Source organism: Megascapheus bottae, chromosome 11, assembly GCF_031878675.1.
Source record: "Megascapheus bottae isolate mThoBot1 chromosome 11, mThoBot2.hap1, whole genome shotgun sequence".
Classification (NCBI taxonomy): Eukaryota; Metazoa; Chordata; class Mammalia; order Rodentia; family Geomyidae; genus Megascapheus; species Megascapheus bottae.
The window spans coordinates 46676639-46697598 of record NC_143519.1 but is presented as its reverse complement, the minus strand read 5'-3'; the positions used below and the strand labels follow the sequence as shown (position 1 = coordinate 46697598).

General features: G+C 39.3%; 1 protein-coding gene across 1 annotated transcript in view; it reads right to left on the bottom strand.

Moving 5' to 3' along the window:
• Nucleotides 1–19660, bottom strand: part of Mtus2 (microtubule associated scaffold protein 2) — a 339242-nt gene extending 319582 nt beyond the window's left edge. The window contains exons 1-2 of the mRNA XM_090342204.1: nucleotides 17272–19660; nucleotides 6867–7107 (exon numbers count right to left, since the gene is read on the bottom strand). Of these exons, the coding sequence (XP_090198330.1) occupies nucleotides 6867–7107; nucleotides 17272–19422 (2392 nt within the window). The 5' untranslated portion in view covers nucleotides 19423–19660. The remainder of the gene's footprint in view (nucleotides 1–6866; nucleotides 7108–17271) is intronic.
• Between the last annotated feature and the right edge of the window lie 1300 nt (nucleotides 19661–20960).

The window sequence follows — 20960 nt, the reverse complement described above, 5'->3', positions numbered from 1 at the left end:
GGAGAAGAAATGGTCAGTGAACTTGAAGACATAGTGATGTGAAGTATCAAAAATAAAGCTTACAAGACATGTGCCTTTGGCTTTTTTCCTGTAATCCTAGCTATTTAAGAGGCTGAGACTGAGGACACTGGTTAGAAGCCAGCCCAGACAGGTAACTGTGAGACTACTCAAAAGAAGCCCTAAGTGGTGTTATGACTCAAGTGGTAAAGCACTCGGCTTGAGCAAAAGAAACTCAGGCCCAGCACCCAGACCAAGAGTTCAAGCCTCAGGACAGGCAAAACAAAACAAAAAAATCTTACAGAGAAAAAGGGCCTAAAAATAAATTAACACAGCTATTTGAATTATCAAGCAAATATACATATGCTTAAAGATAGACAAACACTATTTAAATAGCAAAAGTTTCTATATTTAATATCTGTAAATCCATACTTTAAAAAGCACAATGAACATCAAACATATAAACACATGAATAAATATAGGCAATTAACCCAAGATATGTAAGAAAACCAATAATAAACAGAGACAGGATTAAAGCAGACATTATGTCCCAAACTATATAAACCAGAGACAATGGAATAAAATCTTCAAAAGGTTGAAAGAAGAAAATGCCAACTTAGATTTCCTTAGTTGACAATATTTGCAAAATTTGGGTGAAATACTTTTATATATTCACAAGGAAAGAGTCAATCATTCAGAAGCTTATGCAACAAGAAATATTAAAATAAGCTCTTTAATAGATGAAACCAAGGTCAGATTGAAATATGAATTAAGAAAGAAATAAAGAGCAATAGAAATAATAAAGCATGGGTACAAAAGAAACATTATCTCTGAAATTCACATCTTGGTACAGGTATTGTTAAAAATAAATCATTACTGCTCTTCTTGTAAATAGCCTGAGATGACCTGTGAAAATGGTTCACTACTCTCTAAACCCAGACAACTTCCCAAAATCACACAACTCAAGAGGCTCAAATCTCTGTGTTCACTTTAAGAACACCAGAGAAACAGCCCAGGCCATCAAGGGTATGTATATCTGAAAAGCTACAAAGTATCTGAAAGAAGTAAGTTTAAAGAGGCAATGTGTGCCATTCTGGCCTTACAATGGTGGAGGTGGTAGATGCGCCCACTCTACCACTAGGCAAAACTCCCAGATCAGGCAGTCACAAATTTTGAATTCCATGGAAAATCCAGGTATCCCAAGGGCAGAGAAAGAATCTGAATCTGGCACTGTGGAAAGCATTGCTAATCTTGAAAAGAGCAGTATAAGTAGTTTAATGAGGACAAAGCCTCATTAGCCAAATAGAAGAGAGTTGATATCTACCTTTATGTAGTCAACTCAAGCTCATAAAGCAAATTACAAAACCGACCTCAGATTTGGTCAGAGTGTCCGGAAGACTTCAAATAGGTTGGGGATGATTGCATTAATATGTAGAATATCCTTGGAAGCGATGTCTCTACTGAGTATGAGCTAAACTGTGTTTTTTAAAGCACAATGAGCTATTATGGGTCACAAACATTTTTATCTCACTTTTCAGGTAATTGACATTTTATTGTTGTCAGTCTGCACAATATTTTCTGTAGTCATGTTCTCAGGTCTATTTGCTCAGCACTTACAAAATTAGAATAGCTGGAAAAGAAAGCTGGTACCGATAAGGAAAATGAAAATGGACCAGGCAAACGAACTGGCTTATTGCTACAAAATTTCAGAAGACAGAGATATAGAAATCTGTTGTTTGACTGGTGCCTCACACCTGTAATCCTCACTGCTCAGCTGAGATCTGAAGAAACATCGAGGATATTCTTCCTTCCAATTAACCAACAAAAAAAATGGAAGTGGAAGCATGATTTAAGTGGTAAAGTACTTGCCTTGAGCAAAAAAAAAACAGTGAGAGTTTGAGATCCTGAGTGTAAGCCCCAGTGTTGACACAGAAAAGAGACAGGAAGAAAGAGGGGGGGGGAGGGAGAGGGAGGGAGGGAAATGAGAGAAGAGAATGAAGAAAAGAAAGCTGTTGGCTTAAGCAGTAAAAGATGCTTAGTGTTAGAGAGGAGAGTTGTTGTGGCATAACTTAGTGAATGTAATGACGTGCTTTAAGGATAGATGTGTTTGGCAATCCAGAATTGTGTTTGACAACCTAAATCTAGTGATAATGAAGATGGTAATTGTTGTTTTGCAGAGTGATTGCTATGTAAAACAGCATTTCATCCACTTTGCAAACAAGCCTCTGTGACAATTCTTTTGTTTGTTCATTTTGTGTTTCACACATATGGATGTTCAGGATGACTAAATAACATTCACAATATTGCACATCTAGTAATTCAGAGTAGTTCTCCAAGTGATATGGATGTATACCTGGCAGGATGAGGAAACACTGTCATTTAGATCCATGTACTTCTTCCATGGAGCAAATGTTTGGGAGGTTTGTATGTAAAGGCTAAACCTAGACATAGGTACATACTTATGTATCCACAATCAAGATACAGAACCTTTCCATAGTCCACCAAATTTTCCTACCACAAGCAAATACTACTTTTTATAGACTGTTACAGAAGTAAAAATGTGTAAATCAAACAGTATATAAAATGGTATATAGTTACCATTCAACAAAAATTTTGTTATAGGAATTTGTTTTATGAAATAATGATAACCAACATTCATTTTATTTGCATTTATTTTACACTGAATTTATTCTTGTGCCATAAGTTTTGTTTCTTCGGTTTCTTTTGGGATACCTCTTTCTTCTGTGCAACTTCCTCTTCTGGTTTAGGAACACTTTGCTCCTTTTCAGTAAGGACTGTCTCAGTGTGGCATGGGGAGCTCATGTCTGGCTTAATCCTACCATGGGCTCTGTAAGTTTGGCGGTGCATCTTGGGTGCTTTGTTCACCTGGATGTGTTGAATGAACAGGTTGTCTACATCTAAATCCTTTGGTTCAGCTTTTCTCTCTGCAATCTTAAGCATGTGCAGCAGAAACTCAGCACTCTTTTTGGGCCACTGACCCTGTCCCCTGTTCTCTTAATTCAAATCTTAGATGAACTTATAGAGAAGGAACAAGATGGGTAGCATCAAGAAGACCTGATAGGTGGTGAGCTTCAGGCTGTTTGGTTTGCTTTCTTTGTTACTCCACAAGGATGGTATCCAGATAGGAGCCTCACCTCCTCACAGTGTTAGAAAGTTAAGCTCTCCTAGCTCTCAAATTCATAGGAATCTGAATCATATTTTATGGGTAAGGGCTTTCTCTGGGGGAAATGGACCATCAAAGTCTTTCATGAAATAAAAGGAAAACTGAATTGGAAGAGAAAGGGGCCTGCGAGGAAAACATGAAGAAAACTAGAAGCATTTCTCTAGAAAGAAAAGGAAAGAAGGAGTGAGGCCATCATCAGAGCAGGAACAGGATTCCTGGGGACCCCAAACCCATCCAACAAGGGAGGGCAGGTGTGATGCCAAGTGAATCAGCCAAACAAAGAGACAATGGGTCTAGAATCACTGCCCTCTGAGATACCTGTCTCTGGAGAAGGAGCCTCTCATGGCTTCAGAGGTTCTGCCAGGTGAGCCTCCTGCCAGTAACAGAAAGGGATCTGATATCTTTCCTGTGTTGTAGGAGAGAGATGCTTGTCATTTTTGTTGTGTCTCTAGTGATTATCCATGAGGGTATACGTGAATCACCCCCAGGAAAATACCCAGAAGTCCAAAACAAAGGCTAGTGTTGGGGGTGTTATGTTAGCAGGGACAGGGGGAGCACTTACATGTGTGCCTCTAAGGACTAAACTCTGAAGAAGTGACACCTGATCACAGAAGTGTAACTACAAGCAAGCCAACCACTGATGGACTCCATCTGCTCACCTCTGCTGGCCAGTGGTCTTTACCACTTACGACAGTGGTAGCTTCTTAAATTCTTGACTATGACAAACTCTCAAATCCTTACAAAAAGAAATACAGTCTTTCTCATGTTCTGTGTATGAAATAAAACTATCAATGGTGTTATATCAAACAATTTCAAAGGCATCTAATTTAGGTTCATGTGAGATATATAGCTTAATGATAAAACTGTGGTATTGGACAACAATGATAGTCCTGTGGAGAGAAGCAGCGCAGCTGCCATCCACCTGCTGGAGGTCCTGACCTTGAAGACAAGAGTCCTGAGAGCCAATGCTTTATCAGGGAAGATGACTAGAAGTGCTGTAATCTCTGTATGTACTAACAGGGATCCTCTGGTCCTTGGAAATGACCTTCTCTGCTGTCATGCCTTTCGCCTAGGGGCTCAAGCCTCAAAGCCCCTTGTATCTTCCATTTCTCTCACAGCTGGAGAGGAACTCATTATTACTTTATGCTCTAGCTGGCTCACACTGCTGGATGGTCCATGGGACTGACTCTCTCCCACCTGGATTCTTACATTGTCACCTGTCCATTCTCCTTGGTATTCTCACAGGCTATTCTCAACAAAGGAGTCAGAGAGCCTGCTTAAACTAAAACCAAATGATACAACCAAGAAAGAGGAGGGGGAGGAGGCAAAAAAGAAGAGGGGGGAGGAGAGGGAAGAATCTCTAGTATCATTTGTAACAATTGTTACAAGTTCTACAAGTAGTCAGCATTCAAAATGTTCAGATACAGGCTGGGAAAGTACTCTACCGAGTGCTCACCGAGCATGCAGGAAGCCCTGGGTTCAACTCCTTGGTATCACATACACAGAAAAAGCCAGAAGTGGTGCTGTGGCTCATGTGGCAGAACACTAGCCGTGAGCAAAATGTGTCCAAGGACAGTGCCCAGGCTCTGAGTTCAAGCCCCAGGACTGGTAAAATAATTTTTTTTCAGATACACTTTTATCTTTTTAAAACCGAATTGAAATAAATTGTCAAGAAAACTGTATGAATAAAGGCAAATAATTATATAAAATGCCAATTTTATCCTTATTTCAAATCGTATAAAGACAGACGCCAATTGGCAGTGGTTAGAATATGGTTTTTAAAATCCAGATGCTTTTCTGTACTAGCCGCCTGCTGCCCCTGCTTTTCTCCAGGAAGGACAGTTGCCCCTGAAGTATTCACCTCTATTCCACTTATGATCCTCCAGCTGCAGCTCAGAAAGGGTATGTTCTGTGCTTCCATAACATCTGTCAAGCTTATAACACTGTCTTTTCAATTTCCCATCACACCCATTAGACTGTGAGATGCTGTTCTCTATTTGTTCATGGATTGAGAAATCCACCACTTCTAAGGCATAATAAGCATCCAAACCCTGTAGAATAAACTCATAAACAACAACAATAAACTACTACAGTTCACATTCAATGCATATCCTACAAAATGAGGAAAACTAAAAGGAAGAATGAAGAATAATGAAAGGGGTAATATTGATCAAGATGCACTGTATTCATAAATTGGTTTGTTAAATGGTAACTTCCCATTAAACAATAACTATTTAAAGAAAACAAAAATATAATTTAAAGTTTTAAGTGGGGTCAAGCCTGAAATTCTACTGACTTAGGAAATAGATATTGGTAAACTAGGTTCAAAGCCAACCAGGGCAAAATAAAAGTTTATGAGACTCCATCTCAACCAGTGGGTTGGTGCTGTAGTACATACCTATTATCTAACTACAGGGGAAGCACAACGCCTGGGTACAGTGGTATATTCCTGTCACTTCTAGTGACACAGAGAAGCACATATAGGAAGATTATAACAAAATTTATCTCTTACATAAAGTGAGACCTTACCTTAAGAATAATCAATTTATTTTGAAAATAAGGAGGAGGGTTAGAGTCTTAAATGGTTGAGTACCTGATTGGTAAGCCAGAGGCTCTGAATTCAGTCCTTAAAAATAATTCTAGGGCCAGGAGTTTGGCCTTGTGGTAGAGTGCTTGCCTAGCATGCACGAAGACCTGGGTTGGATTCCTTGGTACCATATACATAGGGAAAAAAAAGCGCCAGAAGTGGTGCTATGGCTCAAGTGGTAGAGCTCTACCCTTGAGAAAGCCCATGGACAGTGCGCAGGCCCTGAGTTCAAGGCCAAGGACTGACAAAAAAAATAATTCTGAAGCCATTTTTATGACATTAAAAAATGCTAATAATATAATACTACTGTAAAAATGCAAGATGTATGCTCAGTGTTTTCTCCACTATTGAATAATGCATACAAAATACATTAGAAAAAAGCATCTCATAATAACACAAACGAAGTGCTAGAAGTATTATTAGTTTCATCTATAAATTTGTTTTTAGTGAAACTTTTGTCATTTTTATTTTTTCATATCTGCTGATATTCAAAATTTTATGAAATATGAACATATGCACAAAATACACCCTGTAATAATATTTAATATAATAAAACATCCCATAAAATTGTACAAGTGCCATTCTTTTATCTGTGTCATCTTCATCTACATGAAAAATTGTTATGAGTATGTATTATTTCTACAGCAAAATAATATATAAATCTTGGGTGAAAATGTGGGTGCACAGGAAAGGGCGAAGACTGCAGAGAACCCAGGGGAGTCACCAGGGTCATCCCTAAGGTTACCTCAAGATCATCAATACAGAAGAGCAGCATAGAACTGGGAAGGGTATAGAGGCAAGAAATGCACAAATATGGAGTATTCAGGACACCTGAGAAAGTGAAGCAGGTGACATAGGCAGTGCTACACTCTAGAAAGATCTCTGATAAACAGCTGTGTGGGGATGCCCCATTCATTCACATAATGGTCTGTACTGCTTTCCCGCCAAAATGATAGCTTCCAGTAGTCACAATATATAAGCTGTCTTACAGCAATAGGAAAAGGCTTCTCAAAGTGATGAAAGGCATTTGTGTTTTACAATTGTGACATCTGACACGATTCTGCTTAAATGCATAGCAGGAAAGGGCATAGTACTTACCTGCAGGATCAGAACTGTAGAGGCTGGCTGCTGCTGTAATGGGTCCTGGTGGATGGATGGCGCTGGCTGAAGACCTTTGACTGGCGATCAGGATTCTGCTCTTTGCAGATGGTAGACGGGACATTGCACCCATTCCCAACTGGGGCTTGAGTAGCATGGCTGATCGATAGAAAGTTGGAGGGACTTCATAATGAGCATAGGGAGAAGAGCAAAATTCTTGTTTTCCAGGGTGGTCTGTCACCTGCAATAAATGATCAGAAGTTCAAGTTCCATTACAGTAGGAGAATGACTAGGCCTGACAATGGCTACTCTGTTTTTTTTCAACTACTTAACATAGATCTTTGACAGTCAATCTATGGGCCTCATGTCCTTATCTCTAGTTTCATAACACAACACAATTGGGTGATCTCAGTCTATCTTTCTCTTTTTCTCTCTCTATGGTACTGGGGTTTGAACTCAGGGATTCATGCTTGCCTATCTATCTATCTATCTATCTATCTATCTATCTATCTATCTATCCATCCATCTATCTCATATACTGAAGGTCTAATGCTTGCTGGGCTTGCTTGCTCAGCTGGTATTCTACCACATGTTCCTGCTCTAAGTCAAGTTTTTGCTACTTACTTTGGAGACAATGTCTCCTGGAGTTTTCCCCTGACTTTGAATCACATTCTTCTGGAACTCAGTTCCCTGAGAAGTTAGGCATGAGCTACCTGCACCTGCCCTTAGTTCTACTATTGTATGAATTTATGTTTCACTGGGAGCAAGAATAACTCACCTTATAAAATGTAATTTAAATCCATTGAAGGAAGAGAAGGGAAATTCAATGAAAAGCTCTTACTCAAGGACTCAACAGAATAAACTCTGACCCCAAAATACTGTTTTAGAAATTATGTTTCATTTTGGGATGGAAGTATGGCCTAGTGATAGAGTGCTTGCCTAGAATTCACAAAAACCTGGGTTCAATTCCTCAGTATCACATACACAGGAAAAGCCAGAAGTGGTACTGTGGTTTAAGTGGTACAATGTTAGACTTGAGAAGCTCAAGGACAGTGTCCAGCCCCTGAGTTCAAGCCCCAGGACTGGCAAAAAAAGAAATTGTGCTTCATTTTATGAGATGAAATAAGAAAAAAAAACAAATTATAGAACTCAATGTTATTTTCCCACCTAAAAAAATATGGCTGTGAGGATGTACGCAGTGTTAGGTAGCATGAGCCATATTTTAAAGCTTAATATCATTCAATTTCCAACTACAAATTACAAAGTTCATTCTAGTGTCTTCTAATAACATTCTTCAAGCAAAGGGAAGGGGTGACATTGTCCAAAAAGAAATGCATTCTTTACCTGACTTACGTTACTGTAACCACTCTGTATATCACCTTTATCATAAAAAAGATTAAAGATGCTTCAAGGAAAATTCTACTTCACTTGTGGTTTAAAGTCTTGATGGCTTTTGCAGTAAATTAACAACACACAAATAATAGTATTTTAAAATGGGAATTCCAAGTCAAAGCTGTGGTGTTCACAATAATATTTAATAATGGCTGGGTATTAACCAGGTGCTGATGGCTCATGTCTGTAATCCTAGTTACCCAGGAGGCTGAGAGCTGAGGATTGAGGTTCAAACCCAGAAGTCAAAAGACTCTTATCTCCAATTAAACAGCAAAAAACCTGGAAGTTGGGCTAGGGGTATGGCCTAGGGGTAGAGTACTTGCCTAACATTCATAATGCCTGGGTTTGATTCCTTGGTACCATATACACAGAAAAAGCTGTAAGCTGTGCTGTGGCTCAAATGGTAGAGTACTAGCCCCAAGAAAGTTCAAGGACAGTCCCAAAGCCCTGAGTTCAAGCCCCAGGACTAGAAAAATAATTCCAAAACCCTAGAAGTGAAGTTTGGTTCAAGTGGCAGAATGCCAGCCTGGAGTGAAAAGGTCAAATTATAGCATAAGGACCCGAGTTCAAGCCCCAGTACCAGCACACAGGCACACACACACAGGCACACACACACACACACACACACACACACACACACACACAAGTGCGGTAAGTCATCTGAACAAAGTGACTTTGAATTTGAGATAGCAAACATAAAATATTGCTTATGTTCTACACTGCTTAAATATCCATCTCCTTATAAAATTCAAAAAAGATAGATGACATTGTTAATTTCAAGCTAATTGAAAGGACCTCCAGGATATTGAAACAAAAGCCATGTAATGAATGATTGTTGTCCTTAATGTACTATGTTATCTCTCATTTCTTTTGCTGTCCCTTGGTTATATCATATTGTTACAGTATCTCACTTTGTTATCTGATATATTGGATATATTTGTATTTGGTTATTTGAAATTGGATAGGGAAGGGGGGAAAACCAAGATGGGTGGTGGGGGGAGGGTAATGGGGAAAGGGTATCAATGTATGTGAAAGGGTATCAATGTATGTGAATTAATGCACCTTCTATCTGGCAAATATCATGTAACCCTTTTATTAATTTCAATAAAAAATATTTTAAAAAATAAAGTTATTTTTTGTTTGCAAATCAATTAAAAAAAAAAGAATTTCATTTATTTTAGCCATAAATCAAGTACTTACACATAGTCACTGAAGGCAACAATGAACAAAGATATGATCCAGGTTCCATTCTTTGCACTCTCAGTACAATTTTTTAGGTCCTGCTCTGGGAGATACTCTTGGAATTTAAAAAATTTAACCTTATTAGTGTAAGATAGATAAGTAGATAGAGAGATAGATAGAACAGATCAATCTTAGGAATTAATTATATAATATGTGATTAAAGCAGAGTAAGACAAAAACTCTGTCTTTACTCATTTTAAGTTTATTTTTTATGAGACTGAACAATAAAGTTATTTCTCCATGAAAAAAATAGATGATTTAGCTTTCTTTAGCTTTGTTTTCCTGATTTAGTATAGCTTAGTAGTAAATTACACTGATTATTAAATAAACAGAATGAAAATCTGAAAACAACTGAATTCCATTGCTATACAAGCATTGCCATTTTAAGCTAAAGAATGTTAATTAAGCAAAGAAAGCATTTAGAGAACGTTCATAAATTTATGCAAGTTTCATATACCCATGGAGAAAAAGTACCTTTTTAAAAAACGTATTTATTTGTATAGTTATTAGTTCTTTTTTTGTTAAATAAGTTTTATGTGATACAGATAAGCTTTTTTGATTAATTCCTAAGTATTTTATTCTTTTTTCATATATTTTTATTGTACTTAATAGAAGGGTTACATGATATTTGCCAGATAGAAGGTGTATTAATTCACATACATTGATACCCTTTCACATGTCTTGGTCCCCATTTCCCTCCCCCCAACCCCTACCCCTCATCTTGTTTTCCCCCTTCCCTATCCAATTTCAAATAACCAAATACAAATATATCCAATATATCAGATAACAAAGTGATATACTATAACAATATGAGATAACCAAGGGACAGCAAAAGAGATGAGAGATAAGCTTTTATATTTTTTTCAGCTTGAGTATCTTTTTTGTAAAGATGTGATGTACAGAGGAGTTACAGCTACTTATGTATAGTAATTAATACATTTCTTTTCGGACAGCATTACCCTTCTCTTGTTTTCTCCTGTCTTCTCTCCCCCTTCTCACTCCCCTCAAGTTGTAAAGTTAATTTCCAACAGTGTCTAGTAAGCATTGCTGTTAGTTCAGTCTTTGTCCCATTGTTTTTCTTCTTTTCCTTCCACAAATTGAACAAATTTATATACAAGAAAGGATACTTAAATCAAAGACAGAAAGATAGGGCCAAAAGGAGTAAACCATGGAATAAAGACAAAAGAAAAAAGAAGGTGCCATTTTTTATAATAACCTAGATTAACAATAAGTATATGAACTTCTTCCATTTATATTACCTTTACTAGGCAACAGAGAAAAGCAAACATTCACTTTTAGTAAAGAGAAATGATTACTTGGAAAACATAGAAAAGTGAATTTAAAATGGTTTTCAGGCTCATAGTATGGGTTTACACAATTAAAAAACAGAGCCTAGTATTTGCAAGGAAGTGGATGAATCTAGAGAGAATCATGTTGAGTGAGACAAGTCAAGACCAAAGGAACAAAAGGCACATGGTATCCTTAATATGTGGCTATTAGATCCAAATAGTACAAGAGAGAGGACTCATATTTGCATACCCAATGCTATGGAATGGTATTGGAAATATAAACATAACTACATAGACATAAAAACCTATGACTCTATAGACATAATGTTTTATTTCATAAAGTAATATGTATCTATGATATACAAACCTTTAGCCTAATTTTAATTATGTTCTAAAAACTAATTTCCAGTGATTGTATATAGAAATTCCCTTCTTGAATACTCATTTGTTAAACATGTCATTTGAAATATAATATAAAAATCAATGTTAATAAATTTTAATAAAAAAACCAGAGCCTAAATGCCCTGGTCTATCTGGCTTCCCATAGAAAGGGGGTGTCATAAAGCATGTTTGGCAAAAGCTACTGCTGTGATGTTTCTAGGAAACATGGTGGGCTGGTGAACTTCAAGCAAACAGAGCGTATCCACACAGAGCTGATGTCGATATAGATTCACTGAACCATGCAATCCTGTCAGCATCTTTTCTTCACCAATACAGTAGCATTTCTGCTGAGTTCTCCTGTACAAAGTAGAATACAGCAGAATATTCTATTCTCACAAAATCGGATCAGATTATTGGTGGGCTTTCTGTGGATTTGTTTGCCTGTTTGTTTGTTTGTCTGCTTGTTTAAGGGAATGAGGATCAAATCCAGGTTCTCATGCATGTTAGGCAAACACTGTATCCCTAAGCCACACCTCCAGCCATTTCTTCTTTTATATAAAACATGAAAGAATAGTCAGAGCTACATTATCTAGTTTCTTTAAATTATAATAAAAAGAGCTGCTAAGGGCAATGTATGAAGAGATATATCTGTTAATTAATTCTGCTCTAAATCACAATACATGTTATATGTCAGTCTTCTATCTATTCCACAATCACCAACATTTAACAATGTTCCTAAATAAAACTATGAAAGCTTTGATCCAAACTGTTGAAGAGATAAGCCCTTAATTTGGTACTTTCAAACTAGAGAGTCCTTAAAACGGATGTTATTGAAACAAAAGATTAGGCATTTAAAGTTTCATCATAATCACATTGTAAAATATGCATAACTGTTAACAGCAGATAGGCTGTTAAGGCAAATTATATTAGCATGAAAGAACATTTACATCTGTATGCTGCTCAATTTATTTTTTGCCATTCTGCACTTTCTTACTATTAGTCTCTCTCTCTCTCACATCTTATACTCTCCATTTAAAAATTTTTAGTTTGATCCTTGCTTTGAACAGATGCTCTTTCAAAGAAGGTAGGGCTCTAAGGACAACAGCGTACTGACCTCGTCATTACTCTGCTCCTTAGAACTGGAACATTTTTAGGATTTAACACCCATCTCAGTGTCACTCAACAATGACTTCCAAGCCAGGTACTGTGGCTCGTGTCTGTAACCCTAGCTGCTCAGGAGGCTGAGATCTTCAGCTTGTTGTAGCAAAGTCCATGAAACTCTTAGAGTAAATGGATCACCAAAAAGCTAGATGTGGAGCTATGGCTCAAGGGGTAAAGCACTAACCTTTAGTAGAAAAAGCTAAGGGACAACACCTAGGCCCTGAGTTAAAGCCTCTAAAGTGGCATTAAAGACAGGGAATAATAACTTCAGTGATCTTCAATGCCTATCATTTGTATTGGGTTTCTGAAAAAAACCATACATTCTTTTACAAAGTGAAAAATATGTTTTAGATGCTACTTTAGGGATTTTAAACTAAACAGGGGAACCACAAAAATCCTCACACTCCTCTCTGGTCTTTACTAAAGAATATCACAGATAATGCTACAAAGTCATATGCACATAGAGATCTTCCCCCAAAGCTGCTGTTTGCTTTCAAACGAAGCAAACGATTTCAAAAATACTCTTAACTTGGGCTGTCCCTTTTCTTCTTTTCCCTGGGATCAAGTGCTGGGAATGCATAGAGTGAATGTGGAGATCACCTTGAAGTCTGGGGATGGTTGAAAGGAAGTGGTCCCTGTGATGGCTGATTTTATGTATCTACTTGGATGTGCCACAGTATCTGGAGAGCTAGCCAGATGCTGGCCCTGTGAAGGTAAGTCTTTCTTGAGGTGAACATTTAAATCAGCAAACCTCAATAAAGCAGACTGATTTTCCCCAAAGTAGAGGGAAATCTGTACTCAAACTGCCATAGTTCTTCTTTCCTGGGGCTCCAGGATGCCCGCAGTCTCTGGTGATTTGGAACTAGTTTCCACAGTTACATGTTCCACTTCCTGAAAATACAATTATCTCTCAGTATATACAGGAGACTGATTCTAGGACATACAGCAGATATCTGAAATTCATGGAGACACAAGGCCCTTATACAAAATGACGCAGAATTTTCACAGAACTCATGCATGCTTCCCCTGTATACTTAATTTTTCTCATATTTATTTGCATTTTTATTATCTTTAAATAGTTATACAAAGAAGCTGTCATTTAACAAATCAGTTTATGAATACATCTTGATCAACATTACCCAATCAACGTTCTTATCCATCCTTCCTTTACTCACCCCTTCCCTCACTTTTCTAAATTGTGGAGGATATATATTGGGTTCTTGATTGCATTCTCTCTCCTATCCTCTTCATTTGTCTACCCCTTTCCCATCAACCTCAATTCACCCCTTTCGAATACCCACGTCCTGATGTTTATTTTGCTTAATTTTAACTTTGCCTCTACAAGGAATTTCACTATTTTGAGTTCTCCATTGAATCTTGCATATTTCAGTTAATACATATGTTAACACAAGTACCACTCAACACATTTACCTATACATTTATAAGCCAAATCTAGATTCAAAATATAAAGGAAAACATTTCATATTTCATCTCTCTGGGCCTAAATAATTTCATTTAACACTTAATTTTTCCCAAGTTTTTCCATTTCTTTACAATTAGAACAATATCATCCTTTCTAATGGATGAGTACAATTCAGTTATGTACATATACCATATTTTCTTCATCCATTTGTCCATGAGGGACACCTGGGATGATTCTATATCTTAGTACAGTGAACAGTTCCCTCCATATACTTTAAATCATCTGGCAGTTTCTTATCATACCTAGCACAATGGAAAAGCTATTCATAGTCACAATCCTGCATTGTTTAAGAGATGGTGACAAGAAGAATGTCTACCATGCTAGCTAACCAGGATGGTTCTGTTATAACTGATTTTTAAGACTTTTTTATTATATATATATAATATATATATATATATATAAAACCTCTCTAAGAAGTAGTTCCCTTGGAACTAGTCAGAGATGTTTTCATTTATTGTGGACTGCTGTGGCAAGGGATAGTGGCTTTTGGATTTCTGCATAGAGGAAAGGAATTCTATCAAGTTGTGGCTGTAGAAACAAATGGCCAGATTCATCCTGTTCCATCTTTCGAGTAAAGAACATCAACACATAAATTAATGGTTACCTCTCCATGCCATGTGCTGTCACCCATCACCCAGAGATAGGGCCTGTGGACCTTGGATGTTCTGATTACAACAGAAAATGTCCTGATTTAGCAGCTAGCTAAGGCTAGGAAACTTTCCTTAATCATCAGGATCTTCAGAATCACTCTGAACAAAACACACACACACACACAGACACACACACAGACACACACACAGACACACACACACACACACACACACACACACACACACACAAACACACCACACACAGAGTGGCTTTAGAAGGAGATAAAATAGTTTTGCCCTTAGATACAAGTTATTCTTCCCATGTGCATGTGCTAATAGTGAGCCTTGTATTTGGGATCTCATTTGGCTTTCTCAAGGCTGGAACTCTACAGTTTGAGCCATACCTCTACTTTTTTGCTGGTTAACTGAAAACAATGAATCTTCTATGGACTTTTCCACTCTAGCTGTCTTTGAATTGTGGTCCTCAGAGCTCAGATTCCTGAGAAACTTGGATGGAAGACCTAAGCCACCAGTACTTGTCTTTAACATATTCTTGAAGGGGACAGAAGCAGCATCAAGGAGAACTATATAGAAGGAAAATAAAGGAGGTCACAGAGCAAGAACAGAAAACTGGAATAGGACTTGTGCCTCCCTCTTCACACCACGTTGCCCTTGTGAATGATTTTAATCCTTGTATGCTTTCAGGAGACCTTCATCCATCTGTTCAACAGCCTTGGTGTCTGTGGTCCAGGAGAAGATCAGCTTCCCTGAATGTACCCATGTTTCAGAGAAACACCCAGTGGTAGACCCTAACCCTGACTTCAAGTCTCAGGTTTATGAGTGTCTGGAAATTTGAGAATGACTCAGAGACTGATGTATAAAACCTGAATGGTAGCTATCTCATGGTGGAGATATTGAGGGCAGCCAAGCTGGGGTTCTTATGGACCTGGATACTATCACGCATGTTCCACAAGAGAGACCATTTATGAGCAAGCCCTAAAAAAGAGACCAGCTCACCTTCTCTATTGCCGGCCCCTCTTTAGTAATGAAGTGAGAAGCTAGGTGTTCTTCCAGGTCTAATGAGCATCTCAATGAGGTCCTTGTTTTGTGGACTTACATGGGTGACTTATACCTTTCTATATCCATTGCTTTATCCACAGAACTATAAACACTGTAATAGCAAGGCTGGATGCTGTGGCTCATATTTGTAATCTCAGTTATTTAGGAGATGGAGATTAGAAGAATCAAGGTTCTAGGCTAGTCTCTCAAAAAAAAATTAGCAACATCTCATTTCAACAAGCAACCTAGATACAGTAATACATATCTGTAGTCATAGCTAGGCAAGAGGCATTATGTATGAGGATCATGGCTTTAAAGCCAGCCCTGGCCAGAACTGAGACCCTATCTGAAAAATAGCTTTTTAAACAGGGATAGGGACTGGAGGTGTGTCTCAAGTGGTAGAGTACCTACTGAATAAATGTGAGGGCTGAGTTCAAATACCAGTACTATCCAAAGGAAAAAAATTAAAACCTGCAAAACCAACCCCTAGAGAATGTAAGAATGAATGAAGCCAATGACTATTTTACATTATGTGGCTTGGTACACATTCAACTGCATGGTTACCCTTTTTGCCAGTCCTGGGACTTGAACTCAGGGCCTGGGCACCATCCTTGAGCTTTCTCAAGGCTAGCACTCTACCACTTGAGCCACAGCAGGATTTCTGGCTTTTTCTGTGTATGTGGTTCCAAGGAATCAAACCCAGGTCTTTGTGCATGTGAGGCAAGCACTCTACCACTAGGCCACACTCCCGGTCCCGTAAATGTTAATGTTAATTATTATTCATAATAAAACTGAACAGCTTGTATCTACCATAATTTCTGTCCATTGTTCATGTGAGGTTTCCTAAAAAGCAAACACTCCCTATGAAAAGACAGGTCTGTTCAATTTAAAGAATATATGAACTTTGGACTCGTCCAAGCTTTGACCTGACTCATAGAAGAATTATATTCCGTTATTTAAACATAGAAGCTAATTTAAGTGCATACTTATCTAACTTCATATTCATTATACTGAATAAACTTTAAATCAGTCTCCTTAGATGTTGGGTATATCCCATTACATAAGCATCAGACTGGTCTAGTCCAAAAGGAACATCTGTTGGGACAACCTCCTACAGCCAAAAACACTTCTGTACTTGTGTATTCCTGAACATGAGCGATGAGATTAGAGAAGATACCTTTTCTTCCACAACTCATTGAAAATATAAAATAGACTAGGGTACTCAATTTAAGATGCTAGCTTGGGTACAGTAGCTCTCAGATACAATCCTAGTTTCTCATGAGGTTGAGATTTGGAGGACTGTGGTCCACACTCAACCTTGGCAGAAAAGTACTTTAGGCTCCATCTCACAAATGACCAGCAAAAAACAGGTCTCAAGGCATGATTGAAGCAGTAAAGCATTAACTAAGTAAGCAAGCCTAGCTAAACAGGCAAAGCAAGCCAGCTAAACACACCCTAACTCCAAACCTTGGCGAAATTAAACTCGGAGAAAGTTTTTAAAGGAATTTACAGATGGGGAGTCGGGAGTATAGCCTAGTGGGAGAGTGCCTGCCTAGCACGTATGATGTCCTGGGTTCAATTCCTTAATACCACATACACAGAAAAAGCCAGAAGTGCTGCTGTGGATCAAGTGCTAGAGCACTAGCCTTGAGAAAGCCCAAAGACAGTGCCCAGGCCCTGAGTTCAAGTCCCAGGACTTGCAAAAAAAAAAAAAAGAAAGGAAGGAAGGATGGAAGGATGGAAGGAGGGATGGAAGGAAGGAAAGAAGAAAGAAATTTACAGATGGTATCACAGTGACATTCTCTTACCTCCTGTATGAACTTTTCACTCATCTGACTGAAATGATGTCCCGGGGGTTTGATCCCAGACACCATCAGTCCAGAGCTGAAGACCCGTGGTTTCTGTAAGTCAGGCTTGAATTTCTCATAGAGGTTGGTAGATGGCTTAAGCTCACCACCGGCAGCCTTCTCCTCCTGGGCGAGAGGCATGCCGCATGTGGGTGGGGCATACGGAAGCCCCACAGGGACCAGCGAAGTGTCTACCTGGCCCAGAGCTGGGGGACTCCTCCGAATGTAGGTGATGATCTTGGGTCTCACATGCTTGGGTTTGGGCATAACCACAGGCTTCGCTTCTGTCCTTTCCTCTGATTTTTCGATGTGATGTCTCTCCATTGCTTCCTGTGAAGCAGGTGAGTCCTTGGAGTTTATGAGGCCAGGTTTGGGAATGCCACTGGGGCAGGTGTCCTTGTCAGGCACTTTAGGGAACGTCTTCAATACCTGTGGGCTGTCGGTGCGGGGTAAAGCAGAGGGGTCCACATTGCACACGCCCAGGTCCTGAAAATTGCTACAAAGTGGTGTAGGCTGCTGGGTCATGTTCACAGTTGCTTCTGGGTGTAGGGGAGCTGGAGTACTGAGAACTGAATCTACTCTTGATGGGATTTCTGTCTTGGATGCATTTTCTAGAAGGTTCCTACTTTCAGCCTCAGGTATCGGGATCTCTTTGTTTTGACCTACTTCCAAGCTGCTGCTCTTAAGGTCCAGATATGCAGGGCCTTCAGGGTCACTCTGTCCCAAAGAAGAACCTGAGACCAGTGACTCGACACTGGCCTGGGGCTCACTGTCCAGCCTTCTTTTGTCCACTCTGACCTCTGGGGACCAGCTGCCAGTTGAATCATTGGGAACAAAAGCCATATGGCCATCACCAGATGAAAAGTTCCTAGGTGCCATTTCCCCCAACTCCCTACCAGGATTTGGTGATGTTTTACCAGTGTGCTGATTGCCAGCCACTCCCAGGGGAGCAGACCCCTGTTTGGAAGTAGTTTGGAGTGGATTCTCCACACCAAGGTTGCCTGCCATCTTCCCTTCTTCACCACTGTCCCTTCCCATCTCACGAGGCTGGTGGCTGCTAGATGGACCACTAACTACATGAGTGGCTTCCTGGGGTGGCATACCATCTTCTCTGTGACACCATGGACCTCCTGCCAGGCTTGACTTGAATTCCTTCTCTGCTTTGGTATGAACAGATTTCAGTTCCAACTTTGCATCTCCCTTTCTTTGACCTAATTGTGCTTCTGGATAATGCAGGCTGTCCTTTGAAGCTGACCTTGAATTCAGAGAAAGCTCCAGAGGGGCAATCTGTGCTGAAGACTCACTGAAAGCATTCTGTCCCTGTCCTCCTGCTGTCTGGGCCTCTGGAGAACTGGTCTCCTTGGCTTCTGAGGTAGATGGTTTAGGGGGACCCATATTCTCTCCCTCTGAAGTACTGTCAATTGGAGGAAAAGCAGTCCCCTGAGAATCATTAGCCAGTGTCCTCTGTGATCCCTCCCTACCCTCAGGCCCATGGCCCTGAGGCTCAGGAGTGTCCACCCAGTTGGACTGTAGATGCTGAAGAGTCCTGCTGCCAGCTGTGGCTATGGGGTTGCTTGCTCTATGCAGAGAATGCCTCCTCAGCTCCTCATTGTCAAGGGTCTTGGCCAATTTGTCCTTGGGAGCATATCGGGGAACTTCAGTGTCCCTTTTAGCCAAAACCTCTGGACCTCTCTCAACTACTGCATTCCTCCAAGTTACTAGACTTAATCCCTGGCCACTTTGAGGGGTCTGCAGGAAATCTGTGCCTTGGCCCATAGTACATTCCTCATTGAGTTCCCTGTGGTCAATGGGAGGTTTATCATCTTTCAGGCTAGTGGGGTCAGGCTGAGATCCTTTCCCAGAGACTTGGAGCCTGTGAGGGTCATTGTAAAAAAGGGGGTGCTGTCCTGGCCCACTTGAATTTGCATTTCCAAGTTCACCAGCCAGATCACATGGCTTGGCCTCATCGCAAGAGGAACTGACCTCCAACATGATTTGATTAGCATTTGTATCTCCAAGACTTAGGATCTGCTCATTGTTATTTTTTGCTCCATTTCTGTTGTCCCGTAACTGATTAAAACATGATTTCTTAGATGCCACTGGGATGCTCATTGTCAACCTTTCACTGGCAAGTGCAGGCCATACAGTTCTCTACAAGGAGGAATGAGCTGCCTTCAATCTGTAGCTCAAGTAACAGGCAGTCTTCAAGCTGCTTGTCCCTCTCTGGCAATGTCAGAGTGCAACACAGCTTTAACCATCTTCCAAAGAGTTCTATAAGCCAGCATTGTTTGGGATGAACAGCAGAATGGCTTTGCTCTTAGGTTTCTGCTCAACGAGACTGATCAGTCCATAAGACCTAAGAAAACAGAAAAGGATATTCACATTAGATTGACACATTGAAATATTCAGGAGCTGCACCAGAATCAACTCCAAAATGGATCAAAGACCTTGGAGTAAAAGCAGATGCCCTGAAAACTTTACAAGAAGGAACGGGAGATAGACTAAATACTCCTTGGTACAAGTCAAAACTGTCTTAATAAAGACCCAGAAACACAACAAATTAAAGAAAGTTTGGACAAATGGGACTGCATTAAACGGCAGAGCTTCTGTATGGCAAAGGACATAGTAAGTAAAATAGAAAGCCCACAGAGTGGGAGATCTTTACTACCCATACAATGGACAAGGGACTCATATCTAAAATATACCTACAACTCAAAAAACAAATCTTCAAACAAATCTCCAAAGAAACAACCATCCCATTAAAAGGTGGGCTAAAGACTTAAAGAGAGACTTCTCTGAAGAAGAAATAAAAATGACCTATAGATGCATGAAGAACTGCTCAACATAACTGACCATAAAAGAAATGCAAATCAAAGCAATTTTGAGATTCCACCTCACTCCAGTTAGAATGGCCATGATCAAGAAATCTAATAACATTCGAATATAACTGTAACCCCTCTATACATTAAAATAAAAAATAAAAACAAGTGAAAGTCCAAAACAAAAGCAAGAAATCTAATAATAGCAGATGCTGGTGGGGATATGGCCAGGAGGAATCACTACTACACTGTTGATGGGAGTATAAACTCATTTATCCACTCCAGAAAGCAGTAAGGCGATTCCTCGAAAGATTAAACATAGAGCTAGAGCTCCCCTATGACCCAGCAATTTCACTCCTTGGCATTTTCCCAAATATCCAGAAACAAGGACATACTAAACCTACCAGCACAACAATGTTCATTGCAGCATTATTTACCAGAGCTAAGATATGGAAACAACCCAGATTCCCCTCAGTAGATGAATGGATCAAGAAAATGTGGTACTTATTATACACAAAGGGATTTTATGCTGCCATCAAAAAGGAAATGGAAAGACTTGGAAAAAAATAATATTAAGTGAAGTAAGCCAGACCCAAAGAAACATAGGCTCCATGGTTTTCCGCATTTGTAATAATTAGTATATGTCTAGGATTCTCCTAGCAGAGGATCACAATAGCTCAAAAGCTATGTACATATGGCCATATAGGATGAGGCTAAATGAAATGAACTCCAGAATATGGAAACAAGAGGTTTATCTTTGTGATTGTTCATCTTAATGTACTATGTGAAACTATTTCTTTTCTCTTCTTTTCCCCTTATGGTTTATCTCAT